The 26,440-nt window shown below is 39.3% G+C and overlaps 1 protein-coding gene across 1 annotated transcript; it reads right to left on the bottom strand.

Annotated features, from left to right (window-relative positions):
* Window positions 1-1,028: 1,028 nt before the first annotated feature.
* LOC121385405 lies at window positions 1,029-26,394 on the bottom strand. The gene is made up of 2 exons (XM_041516075.1): window positions 25,593-26,394; window positions 1,029-1,364 (listed from the first exon to the last, which is right to left on the bottom strand). The coding sequence occupies exon 1, from the start codon at window positions 26,198-26,200 to the stop codon at window positions 25,595-25,597; it is 606 nt and encodes a 201-aa protein (XP_041372009.1). The 5' UTR covers window positions 26,201-26,394; the 3' UTR covers window positions 1,029-1,364; window positions 25,593-25,594.
* Window positions 26,395-26,440: the final 46 nt, after the last annotated feature.

Raw genomic sequence — 26,440 nt, forward strand, 5'->3', positions numbered from 1 at the left:
TTACTAATCATCGGTTATTGGATGTCAAACATTTGATAATTTTGACATGTAGTCTTTGAAAGGAAACCCGCTATATTTTTCTATTAGTAACAAGGGATATTTTGTATATATTATCCTACAGACAGGAAATCACATACCACAGCCTTTGACCAATTATGGCGAGAACAAAAAACAATCAGTTGAATGGATCCACCGAGGGGGTTCGATCCTGCGACGCAACAACGTCAGGCAAACACTCAACCGACTGAGATGCACGCAGCCATTCAGTCGTGCATGTATTTCTATACAATTTTTGTGTCAAAAATATTTTGCGAGCGTTACGTGATTAAACAAAATAAATAAATAAAATAAACCTAAAAAACCCATACAAAACGCCACAAACAGACACGCACACGCACGCACACGCACACAAAACGAACAAAGCAAGCAACCAACAAATACAGACACCTTCCTTGACTACGCCACTCTTCAGTAACAAGGTAATATTTTGGTTCTTATTTTTTGGCGGACCGTTAAAAAAGCGCCCATTTCATTCATTAAAACTGCACAACCTTTCTTTTTGGCTTAATCTCACGGGGCATTCAAAATTCGATAACACCAAAACTACCCCCCCCCCCCCCCCCATCCACCCCGCCCGTTACCGACCCCGGTCGGGCTACTGGTGCTCTCTTGCACCTGCCAGTGCGGGCGGTCCGCGCTCACATCCACCCCAACCCCTTTCCTGTCCTGGATAGAGGAGCCTATGCCCATGACAGGCGTGCGCTATAACAGCTTGCTCTGAATGTGCACGTAAAACCCTCTGACCTGACCTAGTTCTGATACTTGGGATGGTATATATTCCCTAATAGCATTATATGGCACTGGTTGAAACTCTTTCTTTTTACTAATATTAATATATATTAACATAATGTAGATTTTTGGGGTATCACTTCTTCAAGCTGTAATTGTTTGTTCTCTCAGAGCGCCGAACTAATGTTAGACTAAATTTAATGTATAAAATTAAAACAAAAATACAGTGATCCGGAAAATGTAGACGAAATATTTATTTACAATTTTGTTACGTCATATCAGCATGGATTGTTTTCGGAAAAGTTCGGTAACGTTCGGTCCTTGTGCGAATATGATCCACGTTGAAAATAATGACGATTTCTCGCTGCTATTTTTGAAATTAAATGTTTTACTTTGTTTGTGGATTTAATATAATTACATAATCCTCGTTTTCGTACATATATTTTAGGTATAATTCCCATCAGTCTGTAACATTGAGAAAGTCACTGTTCTGCATTGAAGAAGATGGTTTTAGAGTCTTGGCTTGGTGAGATTCTGGTTTGCGTGATCCTCGGATGAAGATGTTCAACCATCTCCTGCAAGACAAAAAATATAAAAATATGTTAAAGGCGTAGTGTCGCTTTTTTAGAAGTCATTATAGTTTTATTAAAGTGACAGACCCTAGTTTTTAAACACTACGACGTATGTTTCACTATTAAAGCCGGTTTTTGGTCATTTACAATATTAATTTTCGTTGACCTGGAGTGGTCATCAAGGTTTTTCTAATACCCTAAAATGCATTTTTCATAATTCTAAAAACGCACGTTCGTCTGAGAAGTAAATGGTATTGAGAGAAGCTCTATATTATTTTTGGACGCCATTTCCCCATTTAAACATCAACGCCTTTAACTTCTCTCTGCTATAACCTTGTATATAAATATGTTGCAGGTTTGTAGACTGACTAAACTTTCTGTCCATTGTCAGGGGCTGAAACTAGGGTTTGCGCCTTTAATGTGAAAGACAAATCTCCTATCTTCCAGATTGATAAAAATAACACATTTTTATAATGATATGTTGAAATGTCATGATGAAACTGGTAAAATTAATTGGGAATCACATGTAAGAACACTGCTGTTTCACACAGGGTTTTCTTATGGTTGGATTGCTCAATAATGTGGCAGTATCAAGTTATTTATGTCCAGCTTTGTACAGAGATGTAAAGACATTCATTTCCAACACTGGCATGATAAAATTAATTCATTTTTTAAAGACATAATCTTCCTAAAAAATCTCTTTTCCAAAGAGAAAATTATATATTATATTTGTCACAATATAAGGATCTCTTGAGAGTTGTTTCTAACTTTAGGTGTTTGTCACATAAATTAAAAATACAGAAAAGTATATTTACTATTTTATAGTAAATCAAGAGAAAAAACTATTTATTGATTTCCACCCAAAATATGAAGTGTATTAAAGGAATAGCCTTGCTTTTAAAGAGACATATATCAGTTTAAATTGAATATGTTTTGTAATTTGTACACAAGTAACGCACGATTCATTTGTTTTAAAATGAGTTGTCTTGGTCGTGTGACCTCAATAACTGAATAAATATCTTGTGATAAAACATTGTGCTGCTTATAATGCATATATATAAAAGGATTGGGCACAATTTATCCAACTTACAAACATTAAATGTTACAATTGTTCAATGAACTTACTATACCTAAGTATATACTAAGTAAAGGGGCAAGACGCTGCTAATCGAAAAGAGTACCCATGAAGTGGCGACTGCGGGTTTCCTCCCTCAATATCTGTGTGGTCCTGTTGAGTGCGTCGTTAAATAAACCATTTCCTTCCTTCATACCCAAGAGTAGAATTTAACTATTATGGGTCATTACTAAACAAAATGGCGGAGTTTGGTGTACGTGAGACGAAAGTAAAATAACCAACTAAGATATCATTTCTATTTCTGATATTTTGGTTTGAAGATACCGAATAGACAATGAAGTGATCTTACCGACGTCTGATAATAGTTTAAGAGTTAATTTTCAAAATATGATAAACAATTTCAAATTTTTTGAGTTAACAGTGAAGGAAGGAAATGTTTTATTCAACGACGCACTCAACACATTTTATTTACGGTTATATGGCGTCGGACATATGGTTGTGAACCACATAAATATAGAGAGAGGGAACCCGCTGTTGCCACTTCATGGGCTACTCTTTTCGATTAGCAGCAAGGGTTATTTTATATGCACAGGCAGGATAGTACATACCATGGCCTTTGTTGCACCAGTTGTGGAGCACTGGTAAAGTTTCCGTCAAAACGCTTTGTGTTCCTTTGAATATGATGTTAAAACTGTGCTGTGTGTATATTCTGTATTCTGTTTTACTTATATGTTATTGTTTAGATTATACATTTCCGTCCAACCAAAGTGTTTCTGGTCATCCTGGTGTTTCTAATACCACAAAATGCATTTTTCATATTTTTAAAACGCACGTGCGTCTGAGAAGTAACAGTTATGGAGTCGCGTTTTAGTCTATTTTTAAGGATATTTCAACGTCACAGACTCTTGCTTCACTCTGTTGTATCCAAATGTGTTACAGGTTTTTAAATTAACCAAACTTACTGTCCATTTTTACGGATTGAAACTAGGGTCTAGGTGAAAAATATGCCTTAGTGTTTAAAAAGCTAGGGTCTGTCCCTTTAATAAATACAGTCCAAAAAATTATTACAATTATTTTTAAATCAAGAGTGTGGAAACGTTCTAGATGTGTTAAATCAAAAATAACATAATGCGAAATGTCACTAAGAATAAAAAACAAAAATTAATTGTGTTTTATCATTTGGAGAAGGGTGTGTGTCTGCATGCGTGCATGCGTGCGTGCGTGCGTACGTTATTTGTGGATAATATCACACACACACACACACACACACACACACACACACACACACACACACACAGACATACATACATAGATACATATATACATATATATATATATATATATATATATATATATATATATATATATATATATCAAACATTTAGTGAAACCACTAAACTTCCCACACAAAGCGTTATTTGTGGATAATATCATATATATCAAACGATTAGTGAAAAAAAGTAAACCTCCCCACACAAAAAAGCAACTAAAAAAACCCCACACCATAAAAACAAGAACACGAAAAAAAAACCCCACTGTTATCTATTTTCCGGTTAACGATTTGTGTAATGCATGTAATGGTGCTACTGCCGATATTGACAAAATCTCAACTAGCAATTATCCACTTTTCCCTGCCCCTCAAGGAGTAAACTACTGGTGGAATGTTCAATACAGCTACAACATATCAGAGAGCGCGTTCGAGCGACGATAACTAAATTGTCATCGACGAAGCCATTAATTTTATTTTCATTACGAGAGAGTACGATCGGCGTCATTTAACATTGCGTGTCAGAAAAAAAATGATAGACTGAAAATGATATTGTACAATAAAGATGATATTGTTGTCTCAAGAGACAGACAGACAAACAGATACAGGCAGACACACAGACAGGTAGACAGGCAGACAGACAGACACACAACCTGACAGACAGACATACATACACACTAACAAGTAGAGAGGCAGGCAGACAGACACACAAACTGACAGACAGACACACACACACACACAGACACACATACACACACACACACACACACACACACACACATATATATATATATATATATATATATATATATATATAAGATAGGTAGATAGATAGCCATATATATATATATATATATATATATATATATATATATATACACATACATACATACATACATAGATAGACAGACAGACAGATGGATAGATATATAGATTCAGATAGAGAGATGGATGGATGGATTATTTGAAGAAGAATAAGAAGAAACAAATGTTGTTTTCTTCAAATAATCTTTAAAGAATTCATTTCTGTTCTGAAGTCGGAGTCTTGACGTCTTTTTGGTTGATTTCGGTTTTCAAATCGGATTAGGTCAAAATTATTACGGCGACTTCGACTTCTCACTACTGCTAATAACTCGGCGACTTCGACTTCTCACTACTGCTAACAACTCGGCCACTTCGACTTCTCACTACTGTTAACAACTCGGCGACTTCGACTTCTCACTACTGCTAATAACTCGGCCACTTCGACTTCTCACTACTGCTAATAACTCGGCCACTTAGACTTCTCGCTACTGCTAATAACTCGGCCACTTCGACTTCTCACTACTGCTAATAACTCGGCCACTTCGACTTCTCACTACTGCTAATAACTCGGCCACTTCGACTTCTCACTACTGCTAATAACTCGGCCACTTCGACTTCTCACTACTGCTAATAACTCGGCGCCTTGAGCCGACTTTCGGCGAACAAAACGTTCATGTCGCTGGCAAGATTAGGGCCTGTAACAGTTCGTATAGAATTAAAAAAAATTCCATTGGTCTCAAAAGCTCTAGAATATAGTTAGGTAATTATACTAAGAGGCTGATATGACGGTATACAACATTAGACTTTTCGTGTCATCAACCTGTAGCACCATTATTCAGTGCAGATTTCATCAATAACGTATTCAGAAGGCCGACCGCTCAGGAACTACTTAACTGGTACTATCGTCTTCTATCATATCACATCAATCTTACGATAGGTGTAAAAACCAGTTTAGTGGACAACCTCCTGTACATGCCTCGGATCACACACCATTGTAAATATTTTTAAGTAATCTGTTGACTTTTTGGTCATGTTTTTATTATTATTATTAGTAGTAGTAGTAGTAGTAGTAGTAGTAGTAGTAGTATTACTATTATTTTATTTATTTATTTATTTATTTATTATTATTATTATTATTATTTTTTTTTTTTTTTTTTTTTTGGGGGGGGGGGGGGGTGGTTGCTCTTTTCTTTATTTATTAGTTTTTAACTTACTGAACTGAAAGTGGAGATAAAAAATATATATAGTCAAACTTAGAGAACTTGAACTTGAATGAGACGACGAAATAGTTCGAGTTTCAGGGAGTTCGAGTTTTCGAAATTCGTATGGCTGCACACCTCAGAACTAAAACTGCATTACAGAAGTATGATTTCAATTGTTATTTAAGAAACGTGCGGCGCACTGCCCCCTCTGAATCTATAATATATAATGCTATGTTTGACGCTAACTACACACATTACGAAAAGAAACCCGACAACACCCACTTTCAATAATCTTCCAGTTAAATACGTAGGTGCTGACGGGTTTCTTCCTGCATTGTGTGTATTAGTGATTACTATGTGAAGTATTTGTTATCGACGAATTAGAAAATGATCAATGTAAGGTACAAATATAGGATTAGTGTTGTATTAGAGCGGGAATCTTTGCGTACCCCGTTGTAGGCAACAATTCCGTGTTTTCGCTATAGTGTTATCTCTGGCCGAGAGAGCGATCATAACTGTCAAAAATTTAATGTCTGTCTAGCTCTCGAACGGCAGAGTATTCGGGCTAGCTCGGGACGTTAAGGATGACCACACAAAGCGGGTTCATTTTAAATCACTTCTTCTGTTAACCACAAACATTATTTTTTATCCGTCAGTTTTACGCGTTCTGTGACCGACTCAACCATTTAGGTGCAATTTCAGAATGACCTACAATCAAGAATGATTTATATGTGGAATTGTTACATCAAATGAAATTTGGCTTCATTAGTTTAATGCAGAAAGCAAACAAGAGGGCATTTAATGTAAGCAACCTGCTAACCTTATACAAAATTTTTCCAAAGGGTTTCTTTCTACAGTTATCACTTCAGCTGTGTGGGATTTTAAAAACATTTTAAAGATCGATTATCTTAACACAACTATAACAGTACTTCCCCCTCAAAATATATTTACAATTTCTTGCATATAATATTGTTTTGTGTGTGCGTTTTCGGACTTCTTCTGTTTACTGAAGATATAGTTTTTAAAATTATTTTTGTTTCTTTGTTTTTGTTTCTTTGTTTGTTATATTTTGTGTTGTGGTGTGTTGTAATTAGTTTTTTGGTTTTTTTTTGTTGTTGCAGGGTTGCTGCTGTTGTGTTTTTGTTGTTGTTGCAGGGTTGCTGCTGTTGTGTTTTTGTTGTTGTTGCAGGGTTTGTTGTTGTTGCAGGGTTGCTGCTGTTGTGTTTTTGTTGTTGTTGCAGGGTTGCTGCTGTTGTGTTTTTGTTGTTGTTGCAGGGTTGCTGCTGATGTGTTTTGGTCATTCCTCCCGAAGACGTACTTGGAACCACATATCGTGATATTTTCGTTTTTCGATAAAACTGACGATTACAATCGTTAACCTACTCACCAGTAATCGACCAAAACAAGAGCTGGTTTTAACCAAGAATATAGGGCTCCAACTCGTTCTGTAAGAGGACTGCCACTTTATGGAGTTTGAATGAATGAATGAATGAATGAATAAATGAATGAATGAATGAATGAATGAATGAATGTTTAACGACACCCCAGCACGAAAATACATCGGCTATTGGGTGTCAAAATGTGGTAATGCAAACAAATAAATTGATGGAGTTTCGTCAGTATAGACCCCCAAACACTTTTCTATAGATTTTATTAACAAAGAGATGTCTGAATACACGCACGGATGTGCATAAAATAATATTCCAAGCTGGTGGTGGAGTGCATGGGGGCATTGTCCTCCCCCATTCCATCTCTTGTTTCCCAGCTACGTTATATATTTACCTAGTAACATAACTAATAGGCAATATAGTTGCCGCCTCCTCCCCAAATGTCTGACGCCAATATAAAATTCTGGCTACGCCAGTGCAAGGCACTGTAATTATTATATATACATATATACCACACACACATGTATGTTTAATAAATTAACATGAACAAGGGGAAAAGTTGCTGCTGCTTACCATATACTAAAGCCTTTTTTTATGGTCAGCCGTTTTCCGATAAGCGTCGGTTTTCTTTTTGTAGCATTTGTACTTGTCACTAACGCGTAAGTTTAATGTCAGGCATGAACTGGTAAATGGTCAAAACAATGCTAGTCTCAGACTACCAACTGCCAACTTTCTGCTGTCACGACTTCGACGACTCTTATATCTCGATCCTCGTCGTAAAGCTCATTAGTTGTTAATCTGAAAGCATTCGTCGTAAGTCGAGTTGGCCAACTTTCTGCTGGCAGTCGGTAGTCTAAGTCTAGCAATACGGCATATGGCGTCAGATTTAGATAACTCTGTGTAGGCCCATTTTAGACACAGTTACCGTAAAAATATTAATTCCACTCTATATTTATACTTATAAACAGGGTACTCTAGCTACTGACTAATAATGCTACTAGTTCACTGATACCTTTAGTTATTTCGTTCAATGCTATATAATACATACATTGCCACCCAAGCCTTATAGATTGATCCTAAGACTTATTGATCTCCGATATGGAAAATCTATTTCTTTCCCACATCTCACCTCTCTCTCTCTCTTTCTCTCTCTCTCTCTCTCTCTCTCTCTCTCTCTCTCTCTCTCTCTCTCTCTCTCTCTCTCTCTCTCTCTCTCTCTCTCTCTCTCTCTCTCTCTCTCTCTCTCTCTCTCTCTCTCGCTGTGTGTGTGTGTGTGTCTCTGTCTCTGTCTCCACAAAGTGGGCTTATCTATTACTGTTTACACTTCTTTGTCTCTGTGGTCTTGTACAACAAAACAAACAAGATCCGGAAACACCCGAAGCCGAGAGAATCGATCATTGTTAAAAGTGACATTAACGTAATCCAGATTTATTTGTTGGAGCATATTTCTATTACATATACAAATATAATTAATAAAGCACTATATTTGCTAAAGATATTTATTCCCAACCTTTTTATTATTGAAATCATAAACCTCTGGCGGATTAAATGACGTGTTAAATTTACGACGACAACACCTTTATATCTATAACTTTCCTGATAACCCAATGTGCTCTAATACCGGCCTCGGTGGAGTCGTGGCTAAGCCATCGGATATAAACTCTCTTCTCTCTCACTAACAATTAACAGCGTGCTTGAACCTTAACTGGATTAGAGAGAGAGAGAGAGAGAGAGAGAGAGAGAGAGAGAGAGAGAGAGAGAGAGAGAGAGAGAGAGAGAGAGAGAGAAAGAGAGAAGGGATTGGGGGGGGGGGAGGCACTGATTGGATTTTGCTCGTTCCGACCAATGGACCAACTGCACAAACGTCGTGGTATGTGCTGTCCTGTCTGTGGGACTGGGCATATAAAAGATCCCTTATGTCAGAATTACCAAATGTTTGACATCCAATAGCCGATGATGAATAAATCAATGTTATCTAGTGGTGTTGTTAAACAAAACAAACGTTTTTATCCTAATATTTATAAGTCGCCTAAACTGGATTTGATCAAGGAAGGAAGGAAGGTTTTATTTAACGACGCACTCAACACATTTTGATTACGGTTATAGTATTGCGTAGGACCACACAGTTAATGAGAGAGGAAACCCGCTGCCACCACACAACTGATCTTTTATATGCAGCATCCCAAGACATGATAGCATATACCACGTCCCTTGTTACGCCAATCGTTGAGCACAGGTTAGAATGAAAAAATAGACAAATGGGCCAAAGACAGGGATCGATCCTAGACCGACGGTGCATCAAGCGAACACTTTATCACTGGGCTTTTCTTTCAAATTTATATCCAATTAAGGTTCAAGCACGCTGTCCTGGGCTGTCTGTCCAGGACAGTGCCTTAGTTGTTAAGTTGTTAGTGGTTGGTGTGAGAGAGAAGATGGTGTAGTGGTCTTACACCTACCCACTGAGTCGTTATTACTCGCTCTGGGTGGGAGCCGGTACCGGGCTGCGAACCCTGTAGCTACCAGCGTTATGTCCGATGGCTTAACACCACCACCACCGAGGCAGGTACCACTGGGCTACGTCCCGCCCCAACAGTAGTCCACTGAGTGGCCGTATCGAGGTTTCTTCTTATTATCTGTGTGATCCTTAACCATAATGTCGACCGCCATATTATCGTAAATAAAAACGTGTTGCGTGCGACACTCAAACGTGGATGAGAGTGATGAAAATACGTGACGTGACATTTTAAGCATTTGTGAGCTTACTAAAACGTAATATCACAATGGCTTCTTTAAAAAGCGAAAATCTTCATACATAAAATTCAACAGATCTGTGTTGTTAATGCACTAATAGTATGACATTGTAATCTTAGTGTAGGGCAGTTCATTCAAGCTATATCCAGTTTAAATATCCAGTACACGTATGTCACAAACAGATCGACAGACAGACAGACAGACAGACAGATCGTTAAAAAAAAACAAGCTCACATGAAGTGACCGAAAATATAGATATTTATATTTTTGTTTGTTTTGTTTAACAACACCACTAGAGCACATTGATTAATTAATCATCGGCTATTAGATGTCAAACATTTGGTAATTCTGACTGGTAGTCATCAGAAGAAACCCGCTACATTGTTCCTAAAACCCCGTTCTCACTTGAACGATTTTCTACGCGAATTCCGTGCGACCACCAAATCGTACAGGGCGTGCGGGAGTCGCACGGCAGTATGTTGATGATTCGCACACGCTGTAGGGGTGTCGTGTGTATTTCGGACATGTCGCATGCCGGTGCGACATTTTTCAAATGTTTAAAATTATCGTACGGCTGTCTCTAGGTTCGCACAGTTCGCATTGGTCGCATAGAGGTTGCACAGCGTCGCACGGCAGTATGATAGGTCGCACGGGAGTCGTACGTGAGTCTTAAGGGAGCCGAGATGTGCGACTCCCAGCGGACCCCCTGCGACTTCCGTGCGACATCCATCAGACTTCCGTGCAACTGTCGTGCAACCTGTGCAAATCTCACGCGAGCGTATGCGAGCCCGGTGCAGAAAGGCAGTCGCATGGCAGTTGCACAAGTGACACTGCGCGGGGGGGGGGGGGGGGGGGGGGACCTAGGTAATTCGTACGGGAATCGCACGGCTGTACAATCTTTTAGTCGCACCGCAGTTGTACGAAGAATCGTTCAAGTGAGAACTGGGCTTAATGCAGCGAGGAATCTTTTATATGTACCATCCTACATACAGGAAAGAAAATACCACGGTTTTTGGCCAGTTGCGGTGCACTGGATGGAAGAAGAAACAAAACCCCAATCCACTGAGGTGATATGATCCTGCAACGCAAGCACCCCAGGCGAGCGCTGAACCGACTGAGCTAAATCCCGCCCCAGGTATTTATCTAATCAAGTCAACATAGTATGATCTCTTCACATATAAATGAGCAATTTTAAAATTTGTACTTTTGTTTACCCTCAGAATCTCTGACATTGAATACACAATTAATTAGTCAGTAATTTCGTTTCATTACCTCTTAAAATATTCACTGGATATATGTCAAAGAGATATGAAAAAAAAGAATTTCCTTGATTAGATCAAAAATAATTTTCTCAAAATTTCCTAAATAATTAGCAAAACAATTAGGACGAAAACAGAGACATCTGAAATGGCCATTGTTTTAATGTTAATTTCCATTAAATATAAGAACCAAATTTCCTTGACACTAAAGTAAATAAAGAATGTTTATATTCATTTGTGTGATGTAATTGGCCGGGTTTTGACTGAATCTGCAGTACATTGTCACGGTTCTGTATGTTAAAGTTGAAGTTTGTTTTGTTTAACAACATCACCAGAGCACATTGATATATATATGATCGACTATTGGATGTCAAACATTTGGTAATCCTGACACATCAGAGGGAACCCGCTGCATCTTTTCATTAGTAGCAAGGGAAAGCACATACCACGGCCTTTGACCAGTTGTGGTGCACTAGTTGGAAAGAGAAAAACCGCAATCAGTTGAATGCATCCACCTAGGTGGTTCGATCCTGCGACTCAATCACCCCAGGCTAGCACTCAAGAAGATATTGAGGGAGGAAACCCGTTGTCGCCACTTCATGGGCTACTCTTTTCGATTAGTAGCACCATCCCATCCACCCCCACCCTCCCCCACCCCGCCCCCCACCCCCCACCCGCGGCGAGCACTCAACTGACTGAGCACTCAACTGACTGAGCTAAATCCCGCCCTCCGTCTTTAACCAGTAGTGTCCACCCATGTTACATACGAAACAAGACAGTTTAGAGACGAGTAAGTAGGAATTCATTGTGCTACTTTTTAACACTTTACTGAGCTAAATCCCGCCCTCCGTCTTTAACCAGTAGTGTCCACCCATGTTACGTACGAAACAAGACAGTTTAGAGACAAGTAAGTAGGAATTCATTGTGCTACTTTTTAACACTTTACTGAGCTAAATCCCGCCCTCCGTCTTTAACCAGTAGTGTCCACCCATGTTACGTACGAAACAAGACAGTTTACAAGTAAGTAGGAATTCATTGTGCTACTTTTTAACACTTTACTGAGCTAAATCCCGCCCTCCGTCTTTAACCAGTAGTGTCCACCCATGTTACGTACGAAACAAGACAGTTTAGAGACAAGTAAGTAGGAATTCATTGTGCTACTTTTTAACACTTTACTGAGCTAAATCCTGCCCTCCGTCTTTAACCAGTAGTGTCCACCCATGTTACGTACGAAACAAGACAGTTTAGAGACAAGTAAGTAGGAATTCATTGTGCTACTTTTTAACACTTTACTGAGCTAAATCCCGCCCTCCGTCTTTAACCAGTAGTGTCCACCCATGTTACGTACGAAACAAGACAGTTTAGAGACAAGTAAGTAGGAATTCATTGTGCTACTTTTTAACACTTTACTGAGCTAAATACTTTACCGTTTTTAAAGGATCCATATAATAACGTTTAATTGTAATCAAGACTTTGGCCGTAAAACGTTAAACATTAAATTAAATATTTCCCAAGATTATTAAGCTCTTTAATATTAAAGTAGTTGGAATAGCTTAAAACACTATAGGTCGTCTGTAATAATTTAATAATTGTTTTTTCTTAAATCATCATATCGGTAACATTGCAGTATAAAATGGAATCCATCTTCACTAAAATTACAAACTGTACATAATATTTGATGGGTTTTTTTCAACATCTTTACATCTACCAAATTATATATTTAAATAATGCGCACATTTTAATCTATACTAACTGTTTTATTTAACGCTTTGCTATAGGGTTTTTTCCAGATAGGTTTACAACTTAAATTCGTTTAATAAATATTAATAAAGACTTCCTTTTGATGTTGTTTTTATATGCTACAGAATTCCTGCAAGAAAACTTACCTTAATCCTTCTATTATAACAGTAAAAATATCATTATTTAACTTATCTGAATTCCATATATAATTTAAATCAATCATGCTGAGTTCCTAACATTAATTACCCAACTAAAGTCCGTCCCACACGGAACGCCTTTTTTAATTCTATGAAATTCACTACAAATTATTTACTTCTAAGTAGTATTATTTCGTTATTTCCAAACTACTTTTACTTTTCTTCTTACGTTACACCAAACTGAAATTATTAAAAAACCAACATGTTTATATAATGATGGGACAGACCATAGCGTCATAATTGCTGACAAGCGTAAATTACTTCAATTAAGGTTCAAGCACGCTGTCCTGAACACACACCTCCGCTATCTGGGCTGTCTGTCTAGGACAGTGGGTTAGTTGTTAGTGCGTAGTGCTTAGTGAGAGAGAAGAGGGTGTAGTGGTCTTACGCCTACCCATTGAATCGTTAAAACTCGCTCTGGGTTGAAGCCGGTAACGGGCTGCGAACCATGTACCTATACCTTATGTCCGATGGCCTAACCACGACACTACCGAGGCCGGTAAATTACTGATATTTCGCTGTGTGTCATGGCGGGGCCGGGACTCTAGGACCGATCCCCGTCGGTGGGCCCATTGGGCTGTTTCTCATTCAAGCCTGTCTATGGAATAGTGCATATAGAAGATTTCCTTGCTGCTAATTAAACGAAAGATTAGCCAATGGCGTGGCATCAGCGGGTTTCCTCTCAAGTTATCTCTGTGGTCCTTAACCACATGTCCGCCGCCATATAACCGCATCGTTAAATAAAACATCCCCTTCCTTCCTTTGTTTTATGATATTCAGGAATAATGCTATGATACTGAACTTTAAAAACAAATAATGTAAAGAAATTATTATTACAAGATTTGTATTTAATAAAGAAGAAAAACAAACATATTTTCGGATATAAATTACTATTCTAAAGCACTTCTTGCACGGGCCGGACGGGGGGGGGGGGGGGGGGGGGGGGTCGAGGAGAGTGTAGGATAGCTCAGTGGTAAAGCGCTCGCCTGATGCGCGGTCGGTTTGGGATCGATACCGGTCGGTGGGCCCATTGGGCTATTTCTCGTTCTTCCAGTGCACCAAGACACGCTTGGTTGTCGAACATTGACAATACATTACTTAGTAATCAATCTATCCGTATTGTCACATATATACATAGAATACGGGCTGAGAACACTCGAGCTAGGTATACCAATATAGCCAGAAAAGAACAATACATAAATTTAAAGGGAATATTCTGATGTTGCTGCATTGTAAGATGGTTTGGCTAGTATTACATATTAAATACATTTTCTTGTTTAGAATATCGGCGGCTGTGTATTCAGTGTGTTTCTGGTCGTCTTAATATTTGTAAGTAGCATAAACTGGATATGTTATCCTAATACTTTTATACGTACGTGAACATAATTTTTATTTAAGGGAATAAAATTAAGTTGGATCTAGAGCAAACTAGTGTTCGGTCCTAATATTCGAATATTCGCTATCCCAAATATTTGTATAGTATTTTCAAGTATTCGTATGTCTGAGGCGTTTAGGTCGATGGTCAAATGACCCTAGATGAGATGGATAATGCGGTTTCTTTGAACTCTAGGATTGGTCCTTGGCACGTGCTTGAACATAAGGCGTGTCTCTATTTTCATTATAGAGTATTAGTAGCGGGTGGCTGAAAACTAGAGCATATGGATTATTAATCATCGACTATTGGAGGTCAAACATTTGGTAATTTTGACATTTAGTCTTAGAGAGGAAACCCGCTGCATGTGTACATTAGTAGCAAGGGATCTTTTATATGTACAATACCACAGACATGATACCACATACCACGGCCTTTGATATACCAATTGTGGTGCACTGACTGGAACGAGATATAGCCAAATGAGCCCACCGATTGGGATTGATCCCAAAACGACCGAGCATCAACCGAGCTCTTTACCACTGGACTACGTCTGCGGGTGGCTGAAATTCATAAACGTATTTTAGATAATATGGGAATTGGATACATCTATATAGCCTGTAGACGGGTGTAGTGATTGCTCCACTATAGCGGCCAAGTAGTAGTCTGTAGACGGGTGTAGTGATTGCTCCACTATAGCGGCCAAGTAGTAGCCTGTAGACGGGCGTAGTGATTGCTCCACTATAGCGGCCAAGTAGTAGCCTGTAGACGGGCGTAGTGATTGCTCCACTATAGCGGCCAAGTAGTAGCCTGTAGACGGGCGTAGTGATTGCTCCACTATAGCGGCCAAGTAGTAGTCTGTAGACGGGTGTAGTGATTACTCCACTATAGCGGCCAAGTAGTAGTCTGTAGACGGGTGTAGTGATTGCTCCACTATAGCGGCCAAGTAGTAGCCTGTAGACGGGCGTAGTGATTGCTCCACTATAGCGGCCAAGTAGTAGTCTGTAGACGGGCGTAGTGATTGCTCCACTATAGCGGCCAAGTAGTAGTCTGTAGACGGGTGTAGTGATTGCTCCACTATAGCGGCCAAGTAGTAGCCTGTAGACGGGCGTAGTGATTGCTCCACTATAGCGGCCAAGTAGTAGCCTGTAGACGGGTGTAGTGATTGCTCCACCATAGCGGCCAAGTAGTAGCCTGTAGACGGGTGTAGTGATTGCTCCACCATAGCGGCCAAGTAGCAGCCTGTAGACGGGTGTAGTGATTGCTCCACTATAGCGGCCATCTAGTAGCCTGTAGACGGGTGTAGTGATTGCACCACTATAGCGGCCAAGTAGTAGCCTGTAGACGGGTGTAGTGAATGCTCTACTATAGCAGCCAAGTAGCAGCCTGTAGACGGGTGTAGTGATTGCTCCACTATAGCAGCCAAGTAGTAGCCTGTAGACGAGTGTAGTGATTGCTCCACTATAGCAGCCAAGTAGTAGCCTGTAGACGGGTGTAGTGATTGCTCCACTATAGTAGCCAAGTAGTAGCCTGTAGACGGGTGTAGTGATTGCTCCACTATAGTCGCCAACTAGTAGCCTGTAGACGAGTGTAGTGATTGCTCCACTATAGCGGACAAGTAGCAGCCTGTAGACGGGTGTAGTTCCATTGCTCCACTATAGCGGCCAAGTAGTAGCCTGTAGACGGGTGTAGTGATTGCTCCACTATAGTAGCCAACTAGCCGCCTGTAGATGGGTGTAGTGATTGCTCCACTATAGCGGCCAAGTAGTAGCCTGTAGAAGGGTGTAGTGATTGCTCCACTATAGCGGGCTAGTAGTAGCCTGTAGAAGGGTGTAGTGATTGCTCCACTATAGTAGCCAAGTAGTAGTCTGTAGACGGGTGTAGTGAATGCTCCACTATAGCGGCCAACTTGCAGCCTGTAGACGGGTGTAGTGATTGCTCCACTATAGTGGCCAAGTAGCAGCCTGTAGACGGGTGTATTGATTGCTCCACTATAGAAGCCAAGTAGTAGCCTGTAGACGGGTGTAGTGATTGCTCCACTATAGTAGCCAAGTAGTAGCCTGTAGACGAGTGTAGTGATTGCTCCACTATAGTAGCCAAGTAGTAGCCTGTAGACGAGTGTAGTGATTGCTCCACTATAGTAGCCAAGTAGTAGCCTGTAGACGGTGTAGTTCCATTGCTCCACTATAGTAGCCAACTAGTAGCCTGTAGACGAGTGTAGTGATTGCTCCACCATAGCGGCCAAGTAGTAGCCTGTAGACGGTGTAGTTCCATTGCTCCACTATAGTAGCCAACTAGTAGCCTGTAGACGGGTGTAGTGATTGCTCCACCATAGCGGCCAACTAGTAGCTGTAGACGGTTTAGTGATTGCTCCACCATAGCGGCCAAGTAGCAGCCTGTAGACGGGCGTAGTGATTGCTCCACTATAGCGGCCAAGTAGCAGCCTGTAGACGGGCGTAGTGATTGCTCCACCATAGCGGCCAAGTAGTAGCCTGTAGACGGGTGTAGTGATTGCTCCACCATAGCGGCCAAGTAGTAGCCTGTAGACGGATGTAGTGATTGCTCCACTATAGTAGCCAACTAGTAGCCTGTAGACGAGTGTAGTGATTGCTCCACTATAGCGGCCAAGTAGCAGCCTGTAGACGGGTGTAGTGATTGCTCCACTATAGTAGCCAAGTAGTAGCCTGTAGACGGGTGTAGTGATTGCTCCACTATAGTAGCCAAGTAGTAGCCTGTAGACGGGTGTAGTGATAGCTCCACCATAACAGCCAACTAGTAGCCTGTAGACGAGTGTAGTGATTGCTCCACTATAGCGGCCAAGTAGCAGCCTGTAGAAGGGTGTAGTGATTGCTCCACTATAGCGGCCAAGTAGTAGCCTGTAGACGGGTGTAGTGATTGCTCCACTATAGTAGCCAAGTAGTAGCCTGTAGACGAGTGTAGTGATTGCTCCACTATAGCGGCCAAGTAGCAGCCTGTAGACGAGTGTAGTGATTGCTCCACTATAGTAGCCAAGTAGCAGCCTGTAGACGAGTGTAGTGATTGCTCCACTATAGCGGCCAAGTAGTAGCCTGTAGACGAGTGTAGTGATTGCTCCACTATAGCGGCCAAGTAGCAGCCTGTAGACGGGTGTAGTGATTGCTCCACTATAGCGGCCAAGTAGTAGCCTGTAGACGGATGTAGTGATTGCTCCACTATAGTAGCCAAGTAGTAGCCTGTAGACGGATGTAGTGATTGCTCCACTATAGTAGCCAAGCAGTAGCCTGTAGACGAGTGTAGTGATTGCTCCACTATAGCGGCCAAGTAGTAGCCTGTAGACGAGTGTAGTGATTGCTCCACTATAGCGGCCAAGTAGCAGCCTGTAGACGGGTGTAGTGATTGCTCCACTATAGCGGCCAAGTAGTAGCCTGTAGACGGATGTAGTGATTGCTCCACTATAGTAGCCAAGTAGTAGCCTGTAGACGGATGTAGTGATTGCTCCACTATAGCGGCCAAGTAGCAGCCTGTAGACGGGTGTCGTTGCATTGAAAAGAGAGACCCATTGTCTTTGTTGTATTTTGTTGGAATCAAAACTTATGCAATGTTGAAAAAAAAAAAAAAATTAGTTTGTTTAAAAACATCACTAAAGCACGTTGATTGCTTAATAATCGGCTATTGGACGTCATATTTGGTAAATTTACCATTTAGTCTTAAGGAGGAATCCCGCTACATTTTTATATTAATAGCAAGGGGTCTTTTACAAACATAGACAGGATAGCAAATTACCACGGCCTTTGATATACCAATCGTGGTACACTGGTCGGAGCGTAAAATAGCCCAACCGGCCCATAGATGGGGATCGATCCCAAACCGATCGCGCATCAAGCGAGCGCTTTACCACTGTGCTACGTCACGCCCCGATACAGAGATGAAGGCAAGCGATGAAACAGCCAGATGAAACACCTGCAGTTCTGCATCTAGTCTCTGAATAGTGCGTTATCGATTACCTCAGGTGCAACTGCATAACCTTGGTTGTTTCAGCATTTTATCTTTATCCTCTGTATTAAAAATCAGCTTCAGTCTATACAATTTGATGATAATATGTTAAGACACGTTTTTGTATTCATTGATTTTTTATATATATATATAAAAAAGATTTTTTTAAATGTTATAAGGGTTCAAAACTAAATAATATGTTTTTATATGCGTTTTAGCATTAAACAATTTATAGTTATATATCAGTTTATTACCTACCTGGTGTATGTCTGGGTTTGTGGTGCATATATAGAACTTCGCATACATTGTTTTTGTTTCCTATTTATACCACGAGTTTATTTTGTGCAAGAATAATATTTATTATCCATATGGTTCAATATAACCGAGTTAATAATAATCATACGAAGCCAACGTGTAATAACGAGTGTAATGACGTAATTTTGGGAAGCGACGTCATAACATGACGTTGCTTCTCCAGCCCTAGCTCAGACTGTACATTTGAAATATGACGTCATTTCGTCATCTCCTTCTAGTTGTGGCTGAAACATTTTGAGTTGGGTCTTGTTATTCATAAAGAAAATAACAATAATAATATGGATAATAACGAAATTATTACACTCGCGTGTGAGTCATACTGATTTTACGAAATTCGTGTCAGGATTCGTGTATTACCCTCGCTCTCGCTCGGGCAATACAAAAATCCTGACACTCGTTTCGTAAAATCAGTACGACACACACGCTCGTATAATAAATTCTATTTATTACCCAAGCGGGCGTTCATAACAGGGAAATAAACATTATAATTTCTCACTGAGAAATTATTATGCATTGGTGTAACATACAATATTATTGGTCGATTTTACGCTTACAAACCAATGACTTTGCCGGTATTAAATATGACGTCATCACGATTTGGTAACCATACACAATGACGTCACCTATTTTAAAGCGTTTGCATTTACCTCTCTCGGTTTTTATTGTTAAATATATAATAAATTGCTATTTTAATACCATATTTTGGCAGAATAATAGACCTTGCGCTTCTAAAAACAATTATCTGTGGTCGTGAATAAAATACAAAGTCATGGCAATATTCAGAATAGTGTGTAAAGTTGTCTACGTCGTTTCTATATAAATGCATGTAGTCATAATGAAGGGTTCTTAAAGAACAAAAATGGCAGAGGTAATAAATAGAATAATAAACTCAGTACCATTTATTATAAAATTTATGTCCCTCGTGAAATAATTTTCAGTTGTCACTCGCTAAAGCTCGTGGCAACTGAAAATTATTTCAGTCGAGACATACATTTGATAATAACTGGTAACTCGTGTATTATCCTCTATTACCCATATTGTTAAAAATATCTTGGTACATATCAAAGTGATACGTCCCACTAGAACGCCAAGCAAGACGTAACTCTTCGACGAAACACGGATAACGTCATCGATTGGTGCCTTCCAACCTTGCAGAAACGTTACTCAAACGATATAATATCTTACATTTTCAGTGCAATCAAAGTATGTGATATTTTTCAGATCACATACTTTAAGAATTTGATAACTTTGCAAATTAGATGTAAATTAGTCGAGGTCTCGGCACTAGGTTTATTGACATTTAAGCAAACGTACTTGGGTGACACTCCATGATTGACGTATGCATTCATAGTCATCAAATAAAAACATTTCAATGGCAATTTGACACTGAAAGCTGTCCAGCGTTCAGAAAACAAAAAACGTTAGGCATAACTTTATTTTGATGTAAGGACATCCAAAATGACGTCATTCGAGTTTGACGTCATTTCCATTCAAAAATACACCGCGCCATTTGAATATCTAGTAATGGCGGACTGGAATTAAGTTGCGTGTACAGTTTACAAAAACACGTCGTATTAAGCTTGAGCTTATATGATAAAGAGATTATTACCCTCGTGTATTTCGGTATCGTCAATATCATATATTAGGAATAAAAATAATGTATTATGCTCGCCAGAGGCTCGCATAATACAATTTTTATTCCTAATATATGATATTGACGATACCGAAAAACACTGGTAATAACCTATATATATATATATATATATATATATATATATATATATATATATATATATATATATATACATAACCTCACATACGTTGTTTTCGCTTCCTATTTATTGCATGAGTTTATTTTGCGCAATAATATATATATATATATATATATATATATATATATATATATATATATACCACATACGAGTGGTATGTTCTTGCACAAAATAAACGAGTGCAGTAAATAGGAAGCAAAAACAACGTATGTGAGGTTCTGTGTTTATTACATACGTTCTTTTACTTTTTAACTTAACGTCATAAATACACTTTGCTAAATCTATGATCAATCCTCCTCTCATGGATTTACTTAACTTTATGAATCTTATTCTGCTGCAGTCTTGTGTAATGTTTCAAATGCGGTGTCACGTCATTTGTAAATCATACATTATGTCAGTAACAAAACGGCGCTAACTTCAGTGAAAATAAAAAGGGAATTCTCCATTTACAAGTTCCGGTCCAGATCGCACATATGTGTGATACAAGATAAATGTATCACACTGTTTGAAAATGTCTTTATCACTATAGTAAGATTGAATAGGTATGTAATAAAACTTAAGATCGATTATGGGTAATAAATAGGATATTAAACTCGCTACCATTTTGTATCATGTTTATGTTCCTCTTGAAATAATTTTCACTGTCACTCGCTGAAGCTCCTGACAATTAAAAATGATTTCACTCGGGACATAAACATAATACGAAATGGAAGCTCGTTTAATATCCTATAAATATATGTATAAGACTGCAGTATATATTCTTTTGCAACATAACGTATTATATACCGCGTCATATATTCTGGCGCAAACATGTCAAAACCAATATTTTCTATTTTAAAATAGGTGTGGCTTTTCTATGTTCTTTTTTTCACAAATAATTTATTGTTATTGTCATTGTGTAATGTTTCAAATTCGATGTGACGTAATTTTTAAATGATAAATGACGTATCACAAAAAAAAAGAGAAAAGGGAACTCACCATTTAAGATTTGCGATCCAGATCGCACATATGTGTGATGCAAGATATATTTCTCACACGGTTTGAAAATGTCTCTATCAATATAGTAAGACTGAATAGGTATGCAATGAAAATTTCGAACACACCTGATGGTGCGTATTAGATGTGCCTCGTGAAATAATGTTCAACTGTCACTCACTATTTAAGCTCGTGACAACTGAACATTATTGCACTCGGGACATACATTTTATTATTATTCATATGGTTCAACATAACCGAGTTAATAATAACCATACGAAGCACACGTGTAATAACAATTGTAAACTGATGGCGAGTGTGTTCTGTATTGTGATTGGTTAATTACATTCTTTTTTCGGGATCAAATAGACAATAACACCCGGAAAGTTAATGACGTCATTAGAAAGTGACGTCATTAACAATTGGAAAAGGCGAAGTTGGCGATTCAAGGGTCTACAGTTAGATTGTGTAGCCTGTATTTTTTTCAAGAAATACCAAATATACAGTTAGTTCTGTTGAAAAACGCTTCAGTTTACAATGGACATAACCATATTGAGTTTTTATATTTGCGGGTGTTATTGTCTATTTGATGCCCGCAAATGTTTAATTTTTGACCTCAGGCTAACAACTTCGGTCAAAAATGACATTTGCGGGATCAAATAGACAGACAATAACACCCGCAAATCTAAAAACTCCATATGGTTATCTCCTAAGTGTAATGACGTAATTTTGAAAAACGACATCATAACATGACGCTGCTTCTCAAATCCTAGCTCAGACTGTGCATTTGAAATATGACGTCATTTTGTCGTCTCCTAGTTGTTGCTGAAATATTTTGAGTTGGGTCTTGTTTATTCATAAAGAAAACAACAATAAATTAATAATATGGAGTATAAAGAAATTATTACATTCGCGTATGAGTCTTACTGATTTTACGAAACTCGTGTCAGGATTCATGTATTACCCTCGCTCTCGCGAGAGATTATTATACCAGCTTGTGTGTCGTACTGATTTTACGAAACGTGTGTCAGTATTTTTGTATTGCCCGAGCGAGAGCGAGGGTAATACATAAATCTTGACACGAGTTTCGTAAAATCAGTATGACTCACACGCGAGTGTAATATTTTCTTTATTATCTATATTATTATTGTTATTTTCTTTATGAATAACAAGACCCAACTCAAAATGTTTCAGCCACAACTAGAAGGAGACGACGAAATGACGTCATATTTCAAATGCACACTCTGAGCTAGGACTGGAGAAGCAAAGTCATGTTATGACGTCGCTTCCCAAAATTACGTCATTACACTTGTTATTACACGTATGCTTCGTATGATTATTATTAACTCGGTTATGTTGAACCATATGGATAGTAATAATCTCTCTTAACCGGTAACTCGTTTATTATCCTCTATTTAAATGACGTCATCTCGGTAAGCGACGTCATCTTCCTTGGTCTTAGCTCTGTGCATTGCCATACCTCTTTGGGTTCTGTCGGAAGTAACTGTCAGAGTTTACGTTACTAAAAATGGGTAATAAATAAAATACAACATTCCTTTTCGTTACATATAATTTTTATGAAACTCGTGAAATGTCCATGGTATCTGACCGAACGAAACGGTCAAATATCATATTATGGGAAGTTTACTCGTTTCGTAAAAATGATATGTATATTTATCGGTTCCCTTTGGTGGTAAACGGACTATAAAACGACACTTCATCGTGTTGTGGGAGGGAATAATTGACCCGTGTACCCCACCACCTTTCCACCCCACCATCCGTTATCTTTTTGACACCCAATAGCCGATGTGTATTTTTGTGCTAGAGTGTTCTTAACATTCATTCGTTGACTCACTCACTCACTAACTCACTCACTCACTCATTCATTCATTCATTCCCGCCATAAACTAAATTCGATCTTGGTGCCAGATATATATTTCTTACTAATTAACTCAGTTAAGTTACAAAGAAAGTATTAAATAGTATACTAGGAACAACACGTTAAGGGGTAATATCAAATTTTACCTTACTTTTTTCAAAAATTAAAAAAGACGGTGATAGGTAATGAAACGTAGGTTACAGACTTGAATAAAGCGTTTCAGATTGCATGTACTTGAGCCTTTTAAACATTTTGCTTCTGACTAAGCAGGGCACCTGCATAAAAACTGCATAGTGCACGTGAAACTCTTTTTTATATTAACACTTTTCATGTATTATTAGGGTTGGGAGGATATACATTTCTTTGCAATCGTAAACTGAGCATTCTGGACTGTGGCCGAGCCCTGTCATGTCTGAATAATAGAATATCCATGAGGCAATTAGCGAGATGCCTGCAAGTGAGTCATTCCGTCATCCATTAACTGCAAGTGAGTCATTCCGTCATCCAATAACTGCAAGTGAGTCATTCCGTCATCCATTAACTGCAAGTGAGTCATTCCGTCATCCATTAACTGCAAGAGCGTTTTCATACCACTGGCACAGCGAATGGGCTACCCCATCTGAGATGCAGTGTCCACGTGTCCAGTAACGTCTTGTGACTAGTACAGTATATAACATTAATTTGATTATTCAGTAAAGATCTCGCATTTCAATTCAAAAAGACTTGCAAAGACGATGCAATATTGCTTAAGAGAGCTTAAGAGATTAAGAAAGTTTAAAAGAGCTTTATCAAATAGGACTGCGATAATTTTACTCTTATTTCCTCGGGCAATACTGCATTTGTAAACGAACACAGGCGAAGATTATAACAGAGACGATTATTAAAGTAGCTATAATTATATTGTCGATGTATCGAACCAAGTTAAGGGTTTGTTTCATTTAGATCAAATTGGTCTATTAATCATCGGCTATTTGGATATAAGACATTTAAAAAAAAAATCTGTAACAGCAAAGGATATTTTATATACAGGGGGCAATTTCACAAAACATCGTAAGTTTACGTCTAAGACTGGCAGTTATACCAGACTTACGTCTAAGACTGGCAGTTATACCAGACTTACGTCTAAGACTGGCAGTTATACCAGACTTACGTCTAAGACTGGCAGTTATACCAGATATACATTTGCAAGTGTTTGGCATCTATTTCACGAAAAAATTAAATCATTATGGAAAATGGAGCATTTTAAGGACAAATGCGTATGTGTATTTCTAACTACATTTGCTGTACTATAATAGTAATACGAATTGTGGTTTAGTCGTAGATTTACGTTTTCGTGCAAAACTAGGCTTACGATGTTTTGTGTAATTTGGCCCAGGGCCCGGTAACATAAAGCACTCGTAACATGTCAGACGTACACCATGCATGATGTGAGGCGTACGTCTGACGTAAGTGTCATTAGTGCTTTGTGTTACCGGGCCCTGGACAGCACATTCTACAGCCATTGATATACTAGTCGAGGGGCAATGGTTGAGATGGACAAAAGCTCAAATGAGAAAATGGGTCCACTATGGTGGTTCGATCCTATGAACCAAGCACCTCAGGCGAGCGCTCTACCCACTGGACAAAATCCCGCTCGTTTGTCCAACCAATGAAACACTGTAAAAGCTGCGGGGGCAAGATTTAACTCAGTCGATTGAGTGTTCGCTTGAGGTGCTTGTGTCGCAGGATCGAACCACCTCGGTGGATCCATTCACCTGATTGGGTTTTGGTGGTTGTTTTTGGTGATGTCTTTTGGTGATTGTGGGTTTGGTTGGGAGAGCAAAGATCCCTTGCTACTGATGGAACAAATGACGACAGAGAGCGATAATAAATGTTCGTCTAGCTCTCGAACATCAAAATACTTGGGCTAGACTACTTCGAGCGTGGGACGGGACGTAGCCCAATGATAAAGTGCTCGCTTGATGCGCTGTCGATTAAGGATCGATCCCCGTCAGTGGGCTCCCTGGGCTATTTATCGTTCCAGCCAATGCACTACAACTGGTATATCAAAGGCCGTGGTATGTGCTACTCTGTCTGTGTGCTGGTGCATATAAAAGATTCCTAGCTACTAATAAACACAATTAACGGGTTTCCTATCTAATAGTTAATGTCGAAATTACCGAATGTTTGACATCCAATAGCCGATGATTAATAAATCAATGTGCTCTAGTGGTGTTGTTAAAAACCCACTATTCCGATATTGTATAATACAAGGTCCACTTACTCTTATTTTCCGTGCCATGCCGAAAATTTTCTCCTCGTGAGCTCGTGACTTGCACCTGAATCGCCATCTTGATCTCTCTTCCCCGCCCAGGCGTTGAACATCCGCTTCCGCATCACACGCGCCACAATCTGCTCCAAGAGGTGGTTTATGAGCTCGAGCTGATTGTGGAGTGCGGAGCCACGTTTCCCGGCCCACGACGAGAAAGCCGCCCTCTTTCCTGCCCAGGACGAAAACGGATCTCTTTTGTCGTGTGGCGTCACGCCGTTTGCGTCATTCACGTTTGGCTCCACGGCACCGTAAATCTCACCAACGACGTCATCACCATCATCATCTGTCGGGCTGCCTTGCCACGAATCTCTCTTGCCGGCCCAAGAAGAAAAAGCCGCCCTTTTGTCGCTTTCGGAAAAGTAGGGCGCAATTTTTTCGGAGTTCCTTTTCCCCGCCCATGCACTGAACGCTGCTCTTTTGAAACCGTTCGGTTGTCCACCTTCCAAATTGGCCCCTGCTCCTAAAACGGGATTCGTGCAACATATTAGACACCAAACTGACACGAAAGTCAAGTACGCCAAAGAGGCTTTTCGTACAAAAGACGATAACTTTAAAATCATTTTTTTTTTGTCCTTCCTCTGAAATTCTTCCGCAGTAGCTCTCGGCAAGCAAAAATTAGGATTATATACTTTCTCTCCCAACAGATGTGGGAGGGTACGTTGCTAAGGGTTCGGGCTAGCAGTCACGTGACTGATCGTCCTTTAATTAATTGATGCAAATGGTGCAACGGTCGGCGAAAACTGCTCTTAACGTGAGTTGAATCGAGACATTTAGTATTGAAAGTTTTCAGTAATGTAAAC

The sequence above is a fragment of the Gigantopelta aegis genome, chromosome 11, assembly GCF_016097555.1.
Source record: "Gigantopelta aegis isolate Gae_Host chromosome 11, Gae_host_genome, whole genome shotgun sequence".
NCBI classification, from domain to species: Eukaryota; Metazoa; Mollusca; class Gastropoda; order Neomphalida; family Peltospiridae; genus Gigantopelta; species Gigantopelta aegis.

Excerpts from the sequence above, each read along its gene's own strand:
- LOC121385405 (XM_041516075.1), bottom strand. The coding sequence starts at position 26,200 with ATGATTTTAAAGTTATCGTCTTTTGTACGAAAAGCCTCTTTGGCGTAC.